The sequence below is a fragment of the Ochotona curzoniae genome, unplaced genomic scaffold (genome assembly GCF_017591425.1).
Source record: "Ochotona curzoniae isolate NIBS_2020 unplaced genomic scaffold, NIBS_Ocur_1.0 contig_1014, whole genome shotgun sequence".
NCBI classification, from domain to species: Eukaryota; Metazoa; Chordata; class Mammalia; order Lagomorpha; family Ochotonidae; genus Ochotona; species Ochotona curzoniae.
This window is the reverse complement of record NW_024464920.1, coordinates 22,613,653-22,630,206: the sequence shown is the minus strand read 5'-3', so window position 1 is coordinate 22,630,206 and position 16,554 is coordinate 22,613,653. Positions and strand designations below refer to the sequence as shown.

Below are 16,554 nucleotides of genomic sequence, written 5' to 3'. Positions count from 1 at the left end.
ATCTGATCTGCCTTTCCAATAAAAATAAATAAATCTAAAAAATATATAATGGAGCTATATTTGGAAAAAATATAGAACATGTTGTTTTTAACACAGTAAAGCCTATCCTTTTTTCCATATCACTTTACCTTATGTGTAATTCTGTTCATCTAAAAATTCCCTATCCTCAGTATGAAAATAGAGAGATGTTACTGGGATTCCAGCTGGTGTATCGTGGCTATACGTCTAAATACAAACATGCAGCTATAAGGAGAATATTGATGTAATTTCAGTTTGAGCAGAATCTGAAACTTGAAATTTCAGTTAACGTGCACATTTGATGGAAGTATACCACAAAGCTGTGACTGCAAGGGGCAGGATTGGGCACGTGCGTATTTAGGATGCTGTTATTGTTCCATTTCTGATTAAAAGAAGTGTGTTCTCTTAAATAACAGATCTCTGGGGACTTGAAGAATTAAATGTAATAAAAATGGAAAGTGATACTTATACATCTAAATGTATCTTTCTAAAAGACTGGGGAAATCTCAAGTGGAATGCATCATTAGTAATATATGACAATACTTTCAATATTTCAGTGATTGAGGAGTTTTATTCCTTGAAGCTAAAATAAAACCATTGCTTTTCTTAAAAAGGAAATGTATTTTTTTACAATATGAAAATAGTGGCATTTTATCAGTATTAGCCTGTCAAAGTTCTCATATGTGACTAATATATTTTGCTGATTCTATAAGTTTTTTTTTAAAGATTTATTTATTTTTGTTACAAAGTCAGATATACAGAGAGGAGGAGAGACAGAGAGGAAGATCTTCTGTCTGATGATTCACTCCCCAAGTTTCCACAACAGCCGGTACTGCACCGATCCAAAGCCGGGAACCAGGAACCTCTTCCGGGTATCCCACACGGGTGCAGGATCCCAAAGCTTTGGGCCATCCTCGACTGCTTTCCCAAGCCACAAGCAGGGAGCTGGATGGGAAGTGAAGCTGCTGGGATTAGAACCGGTGCCCATTTGGGTCCTGGGGTGTTCAAGGGGAGGACTTTAGCCGCTAGGCCATGCCACCAGGCCCGATTCTGTAAGTTATTAACCATGTTCCCCCTTTTGGGGAGGGAAGGCAGAGGGATGAAATGAGGGGTAGAGGTGGAAAGAGAGAGAGAGGAGAGAGAGACAGACAGAATAAGCTCTCATCTGCTGTTTTCTTCGTCTTTTTTTTTTCTTTTTCCTACAAAATGCCTGCAATAGTTGGACATGGGTCAGGTTGAGGCAGGGAGCTGAGAAGCCAATCTATGTCGCCATAAGGGTGATAAGAACTCAAGTGGTCAAGCCGTAATTGACTGCTTCCGAGGTTACTGGTTATGAGAAAGCTGGAACTATGAATAAAGCCCTAAAATCAGGCATTCTGCTGTGAGATGGGAGTGTACCCACTGATAGACCCAACACCCTCCCAGTGCAGTGTCATTTAAACATCTACTAAGTGGGAGACATCAATATTGAGATAACCTAAAACAGAAATTCAGATTTTTCCCACGCTGAGATTAATCTATTTTATTTCTGACTTGCAGATTATACTGCATAAATATGCCTCTTCTGAAGCCACATACCTCCTTATCTCAACTAGGCTGTTTGAATACCATTATTATCGTTTTAGTGGTTAAGCCAGGAGCCTGGAGCGCAGTTCAGGTCTCAGGTCTGTAGCAGGGATTAATGACTTGACTTGGACTTCCATCGGCCGCTTCCCAGTTGTGTGTTAGCAGAAGCCTAAAGTCAGGCTGGAACCCAAGTGATTTCATATGGAGTATGGATGTTTTAATCGACCTCTTCACTACTAACATCAAATTTATATCCTTTAATACTCCCCCTTTCTCTTGTCCTACTTCTACATGTACTTACTAATATTCAGTTTTTACCTATAGTCATTATTTTCACTATTGACATGCAAATGCTATTCACTCCGAGTCAGGTACTGTATTGTGATTGTAAACCCTTTTTTCAAAAAGTTCATGATTGTTCCCCCCAACCCCCAAATTAAATAATTGCTTTCTTTTTATCTACATAATTTATCTGGAAACTCTGGCTGCCTTTGCTAAGTATATTCCAATATAATTTTCCTCACAGGCACATGTTCCAGATATGTTCCATTGTTTCTGTGGTATCAATTATGATCATTTGTTCTGGTCACTTCTAAGATGGTAACGCTTCTGCTCTGCCTCATCAGCCACCTGGAACTGTCTTTTCCTCCCTCCATTCATCTGTTGTATTCCATTGATTTTGCTTCAGATAGCTTCCTTATGAACAGTATAAGATAATTAAATTTTTTCATTGAAAAGTTTTTATATAAGTTATCATTACTTTGCCATCCTGCTAATTTGGTAGTCTAAGTATAGAATTTGAGATTGAAATCACTTAATTTTGGAATCTACTGGGATTTGCCCATATCTTCTAATACAGTGTTGATCTAGAGATTTTTGATTTCGTATAACCCCTGAGCCTTTGAAGGTGGCTTATACATTTTTCATTTCTTCGTGTTCACCTTTCTTAAATCTTTGGGATTTTCCCCTTATCTCTGATTATTGATGACAGATTTTGATATTCATAAGTGGGCTGAATACTTTGATAATTTTTGTTTGAATGCCTATATTGTTTCTCTTCCTGATCATCTCTTTGCACTTTTATCTGTGTTCCTTGAATATTGTATATTTGATCATGCACTCTTTAACTTAAAACTTTTTAGCTACCATATAATATTTGCAGAACCACATTATCTAGATTGTCAAATATGTAGATGTGGATGTATATCTGTATGCCATGTGTATGTGTGGACTATTTTTTTTCTTGATGGCTATAAACTCTCCCTTTTAGCTTAGAGTATTGTCATGTTTTTGAAACTCTTCTGTGTCTAGATATGTCTCTTTTTTAAACTTACTTCCTTTTGTCTGTTAACTTTAGCATGTTTGTTTTAGAGAATTTCATCATATGTGGTCGACCTCAGGTCCGTGTGTGTCAAGTGTTAGGTAACAAAAAAAGCGATTGGTATCTGCATGCGTGTGAGTGTGTGCAAGTGTGTGTGATTTTGCATGTATGTTCTCTGTGATTCATTATAGGCCATCTGCTGGCCAGCTGGCTGATTCACTGGGTATCATGGACACAGATGTCTGTTGATCTTAGGGATAAAAATTGTTGAAGAAAAAAAAAAAGAAAAGGACTTTCCAATATTCTGTCTCTAATGTTGGAGGAGAGATGGATAGAAGCCTGTTTTCCTGAAGGAGAAAGTGTCTGGTAAGGTCAGTCAGTTGCTGGATTCTCAACATCTGTAGGCAAAGTTTGAAACGGTTCTTTTGTTTTCATTCCCATGCTTCCAGTCTTCTAAGTGACTTGCAAAATAAAGTGTAGAGTTTCCCATGGGTTGAATTTCCTGGTTCTTGGTGGGATAGGAGAGATGGGGAGGCAGGTAGTCACAAAACTGTTGCATCTGATTCACCGCACCATCTGTTTGATCTCATGTCCATGTTTTCTGAGCCTTTCTGGGTTGTTGCATAAAAGCACATTTACAGTGTTCTAGAGGCTCCTGTGGGTTTGATCTCCCTTTATCCTTTGCTAATTTGTGTTTGATTCCTTCATCTGCTTTCCATGTTTGTATGTTGTGATCATGAAAGATGGAGTTTGAATTCTGGTGTATTGTTCTTGTTGCACCTAGGGGAATTTTCCAGAAATTACAGGACAGGAAAATATTTGGAACATGGGAACCACGTCAATAATATCCATTTCTTTAGTCTTTCTTATAAACCATCCTTTTGATTGCACCTGAGATTGAGGATGGAAAAAAAAAAACAGCATGTTTGCTACATAAACATAAAAAAGAATAAACTAAAGCCTCAACTATGATTTTTAGATATTGATTGATTTGAACTGAATAGTAATGGAAATGGAGAAATAAGCAAATGTTCCTGCTACTAGTTTTCTCCCCAAGTTGCCATGGTGGTCTGGGTTGGGTCAAATCAAAGCTGGGAACCTGGAACTTTATGTAGCTCTCCCACGTGAATCACCAGTGCCTCTTCTGCTTCCTTTTCCAGAAGCATTAGCTGTGATCTGTAATGGATCCTGAGCAGTCAGTGCTGGAACTGAAACTTTGATGTGGAATGCTGGCACAAGTGCTGTACAACAGCACTGACTGCTCACCTACAAATCTCAACTCAACATTTGAAGCCATACATATTATTGCTTTTTGCTTGACCCTTGACTGTTTTATATCTCCCACACACCCCCAAAAAATCTATTTTCATTTTTTGAAAGGCAAAGAGATAGATGAACGGAGAGCTTCCGTCTATTTGTTCAATCCTCAAGTGCCTGTAATAGCTCAAACTGGACCAGACCCAAACCAGGAGCTCAGAACTCCATGTGGAATCTCCTGGAGCTTTTCATGATGCTCATTTGTAAGAAACTGTATCAGAAGTAGAGTAGCCAGGACTTGAAATGAAAACTTTTATGGGTGTGGGATTTTACAAGCAGAAAATTAACTTCTGCACCATGCAATCATCCATCTACCTACTTGTCTCTGCATGCTAATTATACCACTGTTCTTTTGTAATTTCAGTATCACTGTGTGTTTTGCATTTAATATGTTTCTGCTTTGCAAAGCTCATATTTGGTAATGTTCCTCAGTAATAAGTAATTCTTTCATAATCTTCATAGGTATGTTTCCTATTTTTGTCATTTGTTTCCTTAAACCAATTATGTTTTTGATATGAAATAAATTGGCTTTATTTGAAAACTTTTTTCAGAAGTTAACAGAGTATTATGATTTTTTAATAGTAGGAAGGTAAACAACTTGATCAAATTTGCTATTTAAAGCAATCATTACCTCTAGTATATAGAGTAATTTAGAGTTCTTCCTGTCTGTACTAAGAAAACATTTCTGAGACTGTTAGAACAGTTTGGGTGAGAGATGGTGAGACACTGATGCAGGGCAGTTATAACAGTAATGGAGCAGAAGGGTCAAAAGCTGTTAAGGAAATAGAATTAGCAGAACTAGGTTAAAGACTGCAAGAAACGAAGAGAAATGGAGAAGAAGCCGACTTGATTTTGTAACCAGAACTAACCGTGATGTAAAAATTGATAAATTGCTGAAATGAACTGCTTAATTGGTTTTTTTCATATATATGGTGATGATACTGATACCAATGTTTGTAATAAATTCATATCATCATTATGTCACGAAACTCAACATTGACATTCCCAGAAAACTTGCTTAGAGTCAGCTTCCCTTCACCTTACTGAGTTACCTGACGTTAAGTAGTTAGGATGAATACAAGTTCATTGAGTTCACAGCTTTGGAAGCTGCAAATCCAAACAGTGTGATAAAGACTGATTAGGACCCACACTGGCTGCATCACCTCATGGCAGACAGTGTCACAGAGACAGAACAGATAGAACGTCATGCAGGAAGCTGGAGAAGCTAGGGAGTGACCTAGTTGGTTACATATTAATGACTTTCCCCACAGAGCTCCGCATTCCCAGAATAACTACCTAAACCCTTTCTGAGAGCACAACTGAAACACACCTGGGGCTGTCTCCTAGGATTTACATCCTAGAGATCACACCACTTCAACTTCACCACACTGAGGACCAAGTTTCCAACATATGTCCCCTGGGGCCAGGGAATATAGGATATGCCATATCCAAGCCGTAAACTTCTGTAAGAATCATGAAGTTGGGCTCCACAGGACTCTTGGTTTTATCAGGTCTGTAACAGTAATTGAGGATCTAGCTTGTGATCAGCGTTTCAGATCAACTGGGAATAGCTTGTATTATGTCTTAATCACACTCAGTAGCATTTCAGCTCTCTTCTCTCAGTATTGCTTACCATTCTTCAATATGTGAATAAGAAACAGTGTACAACACTGCAGATTTTGAAAAGGGCTGCATTGAGTAAATATACATCACAAGCCTTTATTAAGTCAGACAGTTTTGATTTAAAACTCAGTGTTTGAGAAAAAGGCCTACTCAAGTCCAGACTCTTCCCCTTCTGCTGTGCATTTTTCCTTCCTGAGATTTTGTATTCCTGAGACAAAAAAGTGAGTTATTGTGCATGGTTGCCTAATGTCATGGTAGCAAAAGTGGCACATCTTTCTCTGATGTTCCCTGCTGTCTGATGAATGCTGAAATTTTGTGATGTTTGTAGGCCTCACTGTGACCATTACTCACATTTTCTATATTATATCTAGACACTCCACCTTTCCTGTTTCCAATTACTCTTTAAGATCACTACTTCTTGTAATGATTCTGTCTGACTTTCAGTGGAATATATATACTTTCAGAGCAAGATAAGTGGGAAAGATAAGTGCTGTGAAAGCTGGCTCAAGGAATTTGACTCATTGATTGCATTTGTATTTCATAATCATGCAACGGATCAATGACTTTATATTGAAAGCAGTAGCTACTTTGACTAAAAAGGCTTTTTCTCTATGATTTGCTTTTCTTAGATTATTTAGCATACATTAAAAATGAAATTTTATCTTCTATTGAAACATGCACCTCAGTGTAAGGTATAAAATAACAAAAGTAGTCATAGGTATTTTCATATAGTTAGGTAATAAGTTACTCTTAGAAATACATGAAATACTAAAATAAATGTTAGAATGCTTTTAGGCAGCATGCTGAAGTAAACAAAAGCACAATTTGTTATATTGCAGAAAGTAAAAAATGTTGCAAAAAAATTTATGTCTATGTACATAATCAGAGTTTATCTCTGATAGTGTTTTACTGTGATGGGTTCAATCTCAAAACCAATATATTGTGTATATGTTGCCCCCTATATAGTTTTTTTAAGGATTTATTTATTTTTACTGGAAAGTCAGATTTACAGAGAGAAGGAGAGACAGAGACAAAGACTTTCCATCTGCTGGTCCACTTGGCAAGTAGCTGCAATGGCCGGAACTGAGCCAATCCACAGCCAGGAGCAAGGAGCCAGGAGCCAAGAGCTTCCTCCAGGTCTTCCACATAGGTGCAGGGTCCCAAAACTTTTGGCCATCCTTGACTGATTTCCAAGGCCACAAGCAGGGAGCTGGAAGGGAAGTGAGGGCAGCCAGAACAGGAACTGGTACCCATATGGAATCCTGGCACATGCAAGGTAAGGACTTTAGCCATTAGGCTAACACACTAGGCTCACCTCCTATGTTTTTAACTTTTATTTTCACTTTTATTTGAAGTGCATAATGACAGAGACAGAGAAATGGTCAGAGAACTTCCATGTGCTAGTTCACACCCAAAAGGCTTGTAAGAGCCAGAGGCTGGCCAGGTCAAAATGAAGAGCTGAGAATTCATTTCATGTCTTCAATATGTGTGGCACTTGAGCCATAATCTGCTGCTTTCCTGGGGACACATTATCAGAAAGCTCGAGTTAGAAGGGACTCAAACCCAGCACTCTGATACAGAGTGTAGGACCCCCAATAATATCTTCAAGCATAGCACCAAATGCCTTCCCCACTGTTATGAAAAGTGAACAATGCAAAATAAACATTGTAACAATAAATTGCTAACCTAAGTGGTCATTACACTTTGTAGCAGTTTTCCCTAATTAATTAGGTCAATTACATTTGGATAAAGATCTGGCAGTGGAAAGGGTTAATCAATTTAATAAACTAATTATTACTGCTGTAAATTTATTTCATATTAAAACAATGAGCTTATAAAAACAATATTGAACATTTAGTAAATATATATTAGGTAAAAGCTACGTGCCAAGGTACAAAATTCATTCAGTCTTTACAGTAGTTCCATTTTTATTATGTTATTGCCATTTTACAGTTGAGAATATGCCAACAACTGAGAGAAAATAATGTTTGATTTCCATGTGTATATTAGATATCAGAGAAATTTCAGTGATACCAAATATATATCAAAGAACACACACCGTTTCATTGTAAGTGCTAAAATTTATGCTGATCTATATAAAGTATAAAATATGCAATGTTACCTTTGATTTTATTATTTTATTATTGTACAAAAAAGATTTTTAGAAAAAAACTGTACTTGAATTTCTAAGTCATCTTTATAAAATATGGGCTTGCTGGTTTTCTTGCTTTTCTGATGCATAACTGCTCCATGGGATGAAAGTCATCTTCCTGATGTTGCAGTTGAAGAGACCAGGTTTAGTTGTCTAGAGTTACACCTTACCTCAGGGACCATCCTGTGTAAACTCCCACCCACTCAATTAGGATTAATTTGATATTGTCAGTTATTCATATTTTCTTCTAGAAAAGTCCTGAAATTAATTCTTTACATAATCCTACAAAATAAATTTCTGTATTTTAGAACTCATTTGTCTAGAGAGAAGATATTAAGCATTGTGCTTTTGGTTTTAATGGTAACTAGGGGCACCTTTAGAATTCCCATCCAAAACCAGGGCATGATTTTACCCTTTGCTTTTGCTTGTTTGAACACTAAATTGTAACAATAGGTGACTAAGTTGTTTATAACTTCTTTCCTCAGGGCATTATAGTAAGTTTATTGGGGAGTTTTAAGTCCATGCGTCACTGCATCCACTGCCTGAGGGCCTTCTCATTTCATATCATTTTCTCTTTACATGTATACAGTTTTATGCTGCACAGAAATGGAAGTATTATATGTATAAATTTACATGTACATATGAATAGGCTGCTTTGTAATTATGTTTGTCCTCTCAATTATATTATCTTTTTGGAAGACACTGACTTGTCCTTTTCTTGTAATTTTCTGAAAGGATCTCCAGGATCTTTTACTTAGAGTTTAAATACAGGTTATTTGAGATAATAAAGTATGTTGACATTTTAGTTAGAAATTTGTTTTTAAGTTCATTTATAGCATCGGTGATTTTGCTGATTGCATCTAAAGGTAGATACAGTCTGAGCAATTTCAGATTTTAGAGATGCTATGCAAGACAAAGCTCTAAAAGTTGAGAATTTTTTCTGGAAGAAATCCTGGTCAAGTGAAAGTGTTCCATGAATTAAATCAGGGCAGTTTTCTGTCAAGATCTTGAAACCCTGGCTTCACATAGAATTTCTCACCTAAGTCCAAGGAGGGATTTGATAAAGATTAAGACACTGATGACATGCTTTAGGAAAATGAAAATATTCGCAATTTTGTTGCTTAAGATTGCATTTACGTGTTTATTTGAAACACAGAGTCACAGAAAAGGAGAAAAAGAGAGATTCTGCTGTTTCTCTGATGAGAAGGCTTTCACGCGTATGATAAATGGATTTCAAAGTCTTCAATAAATGCACTGTATTGCTGGGGCCAAGGCTGGACAACTCTGGAGTTGGGAGCCTGGGGCTCCGGCTGGGTCTCCCACGTGGTGCCGGGAGTCCAGTGAGTGGGACAATCATCTGCTTTCCCAGATATTCTTAGCAGGGAACTGAGTCAGAACTGGACAATAGGACTTGAACTCACACGCCAATACGGGACATCGCTGCTGCTAGTGACTGTGCCACAGTGCTAGCCCCTCTTATTTTTATTTTTAGAACGTTTCATTCCATTTGCTACTTCAGTATTTGGTGTAAAATTTGCCGACTTCCTAAAGACAAGTCCGTGTAGCAACAGAGTGAATATAAGGTGAGAGATACCGGCCAAAGGAGTTGTCCTGAGCAAGTAGTAAAGCATCCTATATCCTTTGTTCTGTTTTAGTTTCTGTGAAACGACAACTGTAACAAGATTTTTTTTTTAATTTTTTAATTTGGGAAACCAACATGGTCAAATAACACTAGGTACTGCAATGATAATAAAAATAGTGGACATTTCAAAACTGACTGTGTGGTGGGCTGAGTGCTGTCTTACCCAGGCTCGCATTAGTCTTATGATGTAGATGTTAGTTTTATTTTGCTTATTCACAGTTAAGGAATCCGAGGCTTTGGAGGGTTAGCTCGCTTGTCCAAGGAGTGATCGTCTGTGTCGCAGTCACATCTGACCCCAGAACTCAATCACTTCGTGTCTGGCCTCTGTGACACTGGCTCTGGAAGTAACAAACCAGACTCAATCCAAAGTTTTCATAGAAGGCCAAACAACCTATTTTTCCATTTGGGTTATGTGTAAATGATGAGAGAGCATTCAGTATTTTAAACTGTATCCAGTATAAATGCTTTAAAAAAAAATCTTGTAAATTTATAATATAGTAAAATCTTAATTGAGGAAATTGGTCATCAAATAAAAGAGTATCCATCTAAGAAATCACATATTTGTACTATTCAGGAGACAGTAATGCAGGTAGTTTTTTTTCACACTTCAGTGTCTTTGACCTAGGGATCGTGGGCAAATTCCTAGGGGCAAAGGAAATGTCATTTTGTTGTTGTTTCTATTTCTCTTATACAATTTGATATCTTCATTATTTATCTTTCAGGAAAATTCATTGCTAATAGGTATGCATGGGATGTTGTTTTATATTTTGTATGAAGAAAGAAGCATTCTCTTTTTGTCTTGTATTATAATTTCAGAATGTTTATACCTGGAATCTATCCAGAAAAACACAAAACCAGTCATCCTGCTTCTAGACTTCAGCCCTATTTAAAAAGGCACCATACGATTGTCTATGACACTCTATGTAGTTGCCTCTTACAACTGTAGATTTAACACAAATGTGATTTTTATGAAGATTTATGTTACTTGAAGGTTGAATTTAGACAGGGGAGAGGGAGAGAGAGGGAAGAGATCTTCTCTCCCTCTGTCTTCTTCTCTCTCTTCCCCATGTCCTCTGCCTTTGACATAAGTAAGTCAATTAAAACTATGATAAATGTGTACAGTTTTATTCAGTTACAGTATTGCATAATAAGTTTAAATAGTTATAGGTAAAACTGAAGAATATTTGTTTTAAATATCCCATTGTTGGTGATGTGTATAAAACAGGGTACAGTATGGTGATGGAGGCATCTCATTTCTAGAACCATTCAGGCCAAGTTATTTGAATATGGCAATAGTTGAAAGTTTGCAAATTTTTTCACTTTTTCATTTCTATACCTCTGAATTATTTACTCACCTATTCAAAATGTGTGTATTTGTTTTGTCACAAAGGAAGTGAGGGGTAGGGATTTGGTGTAGTGATCAGGGGAACTCCTGGAACATCTGTCTTATGTATCACAGTGATTGGTTAGAGTATTGGCTATTCTGTTCCCAGTCCACCCTCCCACTAAGGCACACTTTAGAAGGCTTGGTCAATTATATTGGCACTGCCACCAAAATGGGAAATCATTGCACATGGTTGGTTCCATCTTTGCCTCTGCTGACATTTGGGAAATGAACCAGGAGAAAAATGCACTGTATATACAGTGCAATCCTGTCATTTGCAGCAAAACGGATGGAACTAGACGACATCATGGTAAGTTAAATAAGTGAGATACACAAAACAGATGCCACTTGTTCTCCCTCACATGTTGGACCTAGAAACCAACCAACCTCAGTAAGAGCAAGGGGTGTTGGCTACTAGCGGATGGAGGGATGGGTGAAATTTGTCTAAGAGGAGAAGGTAGAATTGTTTAGCGATTGTGAAAAACATACTGAAATAAGGTCTGAATAGTGGGAGAAACTGTACGAGGCATATGTGTGACTCTGTACAACTCTATGATTTTTATTTAGTAAATTTAAAGCTGTTCTCAAAAAATTAAAAAAAAATTCTCTCCACCTGTGTCTGCCCACTTGTCTCCTGCCTTTCAAATAAAAATGAAAATAAAACTTTTTAGAAAAAAGATTTATTTATTTATTTTTTATTATTATTATTTTTTATTGGAAAGGCGGATATACAGAGAGGAGAGAGACAGAGAGGAAGATCTTCTGTCCGATGATTCACTCCCCAAGTGAGTGCAACGGCTGATGCTATGTTGATCTGAAGCCAGGAGCCTCTTCCGGGTCTCCCACGCGGGTGCAGGGTCCCAAAGCTTTGGGCCGTCCTCGACTGCTTTCCCAGGCCACAGGCAGGGAGCTGGTAGGGAAGCGGGGCTGCTGGGATAGAACTGGCGCCCATATGGGATCCTGGGCGTGCAAGGCGAGGACCTTAACCACTGCGCCACCGCGCCGGGCCCTAAAAAAAAATATGTTATGCCTTAGAGTGTTCTTGGCATCTAGTGCTCATTTTGGCCTAATTCTAGGCATCCTGCCTCAGTTACCATTTTAGGATTGTATCCTGCACTGCTTTGCATCTCTGCTTTTCTATGTATCTTACCCTCTGTGGCAAAGGCCCTCGTATTCACTTCTTATTGTCAGGTTGCATCATATTTGCAGTCAGTTCTAGTTTGTTTTTTAAAGGCTTTTGTATTGTTTGTTGTATATTTCTGAGTCATTCATTCCTCTTTTTATTTTCATTCCACATTTTTTTTTCCTGTTATGTCATCATAGTCTGCCTTGTTATAAACTCACCCAAATACCGCATGGGGCATCCATGAAATTCAAGTGTATTCATGTTTATTATTTCTTTATATTTGCTTTGTCTAATATCATGTTGTTTGCTGTCCCCTAACCTTTTCTTTTTAAAAAAAAAAAAAAGGTGAGAGACATTTCTGTGAAGTAATTGAAACATTCAAGCTGTTCTGCTACGGAAAGCTCTCTGTGAGAGGTGGTGGTACCACCCTGTGGCTCACAACCCACTTCTCAGCTCTGTGTCATGATTTCTGTGTAATATCTGTATGCTGCCTCTGTTCTCTAGTAGAAACACATTTCACGAGGCTTAAATGAGATTTGACAGTCCAAACAACATATCTTAGACAGGAAGCCATTTGTAATTAGTTCAGACAATGTTGCCAAGATATTGTTAGATATAGTATCTTCTGTGATAAATTCAATAAAGCTTTCTTTCAACTCTATAGATCAACAGTCCCTTTACCGGTCAGTTCAGGTGGCTTCCTTTTACTTGGACAGGTAGGGTTATTTTCTCAGAGAAGGAACAGGGAAAGAGAAACCAAACTGATTTGCAAGGCTGATTTCCTCAGTAGTCATCAGAGAAGGGAGTTTTGCCTTGTCACAAATGACTGGTCCTTGATTTTGAAAGAGTGAATCATCCCCCTTTGAAACGAGAGATAAGTGGGAGAAAGCTGCTTCAAAAACATCGCACAGCTATTTCCTTTGGAGCTGTGACTTCTTCAGCTGGAATGTGATCCAGAGTAGCCTTCCCTTTGAATCCAACATTTGTCTTCAGCGTTTATTGGCCCTCTTTTCCCTCACCCCACTTCACTTATTCCCTCCTTGTTTTCAACAGATTTACACTGACTGGGCCAACCACTACCTGGCAAAGTCCGGCCACAAGCGGCTCATCAAGGATTTGCAACAGGACATTGCAGATGGAGTCCTGCTAGCAGAGATCATCCAGATCATTGGTAAGACCTGTCCTGGAAGGGCAAGCAGGGCAGTCTGCTCCCACCCCGTGCGGTAAAATACAGTCTGAGTTGAATGCATGCTGAACTGTTCCATGCGTATTAGACATGAATGTGTGTTGCTTCTAAGTTAAACTTGCTTATGGGAGGCTGTTTGAAAAAGGCAGTTTGGTCATACTTTTAACTAACCAGAGCTTTATCTTTATATACACTGGATTGTCAGAAATGAATGCTTCATTAAACCATATGTCTCCCATGTGTGCGTTTCCTTAGCTGGAGTGACTCTTAAACTCTGAGATTCCTTGAAACTGTATCCTGATCCAGCAGGGACAATTGTGAAAGGTTTCATGTCAGCAGTCATTTGGCACAAGGGAAAGAATTAGCAGCAACTTCCTTCTCACTTTTTTTTTTCCTTTTGCCTGACTTGTACACATGGAGTTTGGAGGCTACTAACAAGTGTGTCCTGTTATGTACAGCTCGTGAGAAAGAGTAAATGTTACAGCAACATTTTTCCCTGCTTTTTTAAAGCTTTATTTTTTCTGTTTCATTTCATTGCTTAAGTATTTCCTTCTTTCTCTCTCTCTCTCTTTTATTTTGTGTTTTGGTTTTAGCAAATGAAAAAGTTGAAGACATCAATGGATGCCCTAGAAGTCACTCTCAGATGGTAAGTATCTTTTTTTTTTCATTTTTTAACATTGATCTTTGCTTCTGGAGTTAACTATAATTGCCAATAGCTTAGAAATGCTTGTTGTGCTTCTTGCTTGAAAAACCATTTGATCACACTCTTTTCTGTGTGTATTTATGGGTGCAATTTAGTGCACATGATAGCATCAGTACAACTGAATAAGTGTAACTCCATTATAATGTATTTCCAAGTATTTTATTAGATTTTGGCTTTTCTTTTACCCTGAATTTCTGAATGTTTTAATTTACACTGATCTTAGTGGCATTGAATCCCACTTTCATTTATATTGGAGTCTTTTTATCTGAAAAAAAAAACTGGTTGGAAGAACAGAACTTGCCTTGTATGCTTTGTAAATAGGCAGAAAGCATTTTCTTTGTAAGAAAGTTCAGTGTAAACGCTGGGATCACAGACAGTTTGGGAAGCAGTGAGGGGAGGCGTGCCGTTGCTGCTGCCTGTGAGTGCCGAACAGTGCCTGGATTGGAACAATGAATCAGGACTTCTTGCAGAAAGCGCCCTGTCTGTAGGGACCCTGTCTGAACCAGTGACCTCTTTACCAATTAGTGCAGCTTGGAATTTAATGTAAGATCATCCACGCATAAACTGCTGAGCTAAATCTTCCCTCCAAATTATATATGCAGCTTGATTGTATAGGACAGCTTGAAACATAAAATGCCCTAATTGAAGTTATTTCAGGCAAATAGAATCATGAAAGAGAGCCAAAGTCCACAAGATGAGGCTTCCCCGGAACTCCTAGCGTAGAGCAGGCATTTCAGTGAGGTTGATGAGCTCCTGCTTGTCACAGACTCACCAAAAACTACAAACTTTTTTTAGCCTGCTGACCTGTTTTCCTGAATGTGGAAAGGCTGCAACTCACAATAATAAAAGGAATGTATTTTTGTAAAAGGATTAATCTTATTTGTTTCCACCAAAATATAAACACTCGAAGTCTTATAATGCCATGAACTCTCTGTTGCTGTTATGAAACAAAACACTCACTCTAAAAGAAAGCTTCTCCAAAATACTGTGGTTTTAAGGAAACTTCCTGATTTAATTACTCAGGCACAAACAGCTCTCTGTGGAAATGAGATACAGTTGTGTTCCAAAGGCTTACTGAGGGCAGTCTGATTTGGAACATGTTCAGCCTCTGCTGCAATAATAGCTGTGTGAGGCTGAGGACAACATGTCGCTTCTCTTAGGACTGGCATTCTTATCTGTAAAATGACCCCTAATTAGGATGTGATAATGAGATACTTATGTGAATATTCTTTGTGAGATAAATTCATATGCAAATACAGAATAGGAATGAGGCAACATTGAAACAGTGCATATTCATGGATTAGCACCTGCTATTAGATTTTTATGAGCTGTGTTAAGGTGTACACTTAAAAATCATGCATTGTGTTTCTTAATCCATCATTGTGGGTTTTGCCTTCATTAGTTTAACCATAAGGCATTGACTAAAATAACGTGTTACATCTAGAGACTTTATCTTATTCTACTATCACTTGAATTTGATTCTGATGACAGAGAATCTAAAGACTAGGCAGACTCATATCTGGTTGTAAAAACCCATCGCTGAAGCTCATAATTATGAATGGAGATGCAGTCCTTGGATATTTGTCTAAGGTATACTTACCTAGAGATTAAACAAATCAGTGAAAATATTCACATGGTCTCAGGCTGTGCAAATTATGCATTACTTCTTATTCCTTATTAGCCCTCACAGGTCACAGAACAATGAGTGTAGATGCTACTAGATTGATTTCACTGCTTTTGATTAAAAAAAAAAATACAAACACCAAAGCCTGAGAGATGCAAGTGCTAGAAAAAAAGATAATTTTCTTCAGCCAAGAAACATTAGTCAGAATTACAGCAAATTTGAGTAAGAATGACTTGGACTCTCACTGTCTTTGATGTGGTTGAATTTGGAATCGCAACTTCACAGACCCTTGATATGAAGATTGCCTTAAGGGAATGAATGTCAAGTACTCAAGTAAGCCTTGCTTGGATTATTTTCCTTTGTCCTTACAGATTTACACTGACACTATGTTACTAATGAGTGAGAGTTCCAGACTTGAACTGAGATAAGAAAATTGAGAAAAGAGAATTCTGAGCATGAATAGGCTTATGAATTTTAAGGAAACAGGATGTTGCCCATTTCCTTGTTGCATAATATCATGAAGTGCTGCAATAGCATGAGTGAGCATTATTCCTTCTCTTGGAACTTTTTCTCCTTACTTCTTTGTACAGCTACTTTGGCTTTGTTCTGGCCCAGCCCTGGCCATTTTGTCCATCTGAGGAGTGAACCAGCAGATGAAAATGTCTCTAACTGCTTCTCCCTCTCTCCCTGTAACACTAACTTTCAAATAAAGTAACTTAAATCTTTGAAAAAAAAATCAGTTGGAAGCTTATGGAAAACTTTAAAAGGTAGGCTTTGGTAAGATATGACAAAAGTATTTTAAAATCACAGATATTTTCTGGGACTTGAAGTAAAATAAAGGTCAGTCTTCAATTGGATACAGGAAATAAAGAGTATATGGAGTTTCAAATGG

At 37.8% G+C, this 16,554-nt stretch overlaps 1 protein-coding gene across 3 annotated transcripts in view; it reads left to right on the top strand.

Moving 5' to 3' along the window:
- NAV3 (neuron navigator 3) overlaps window positions 1-16,554 on the top strand; it is a 317,473-nt gene that overhangs the window by 76,932 nt on the left and 223,987 nt on the right. For all 3 annotated transcript variants that reach the window (XM_040981262.1, XM_040981256.1, XM_040981269.1), the window contains exons 2-3: window positions 13,203-13,320; window positions 13,929-13,981. In XM_040981262.1, the coding sequence (XP_040837196.1) occupies window positions 13,203-13,320; window positions 13,929-13,981 (171 nt within the window). The remainder of the gene's footprint in view (window positions 1-13,202; window positions 13,321-13,928; window positions 13,982-16,554) is intronic.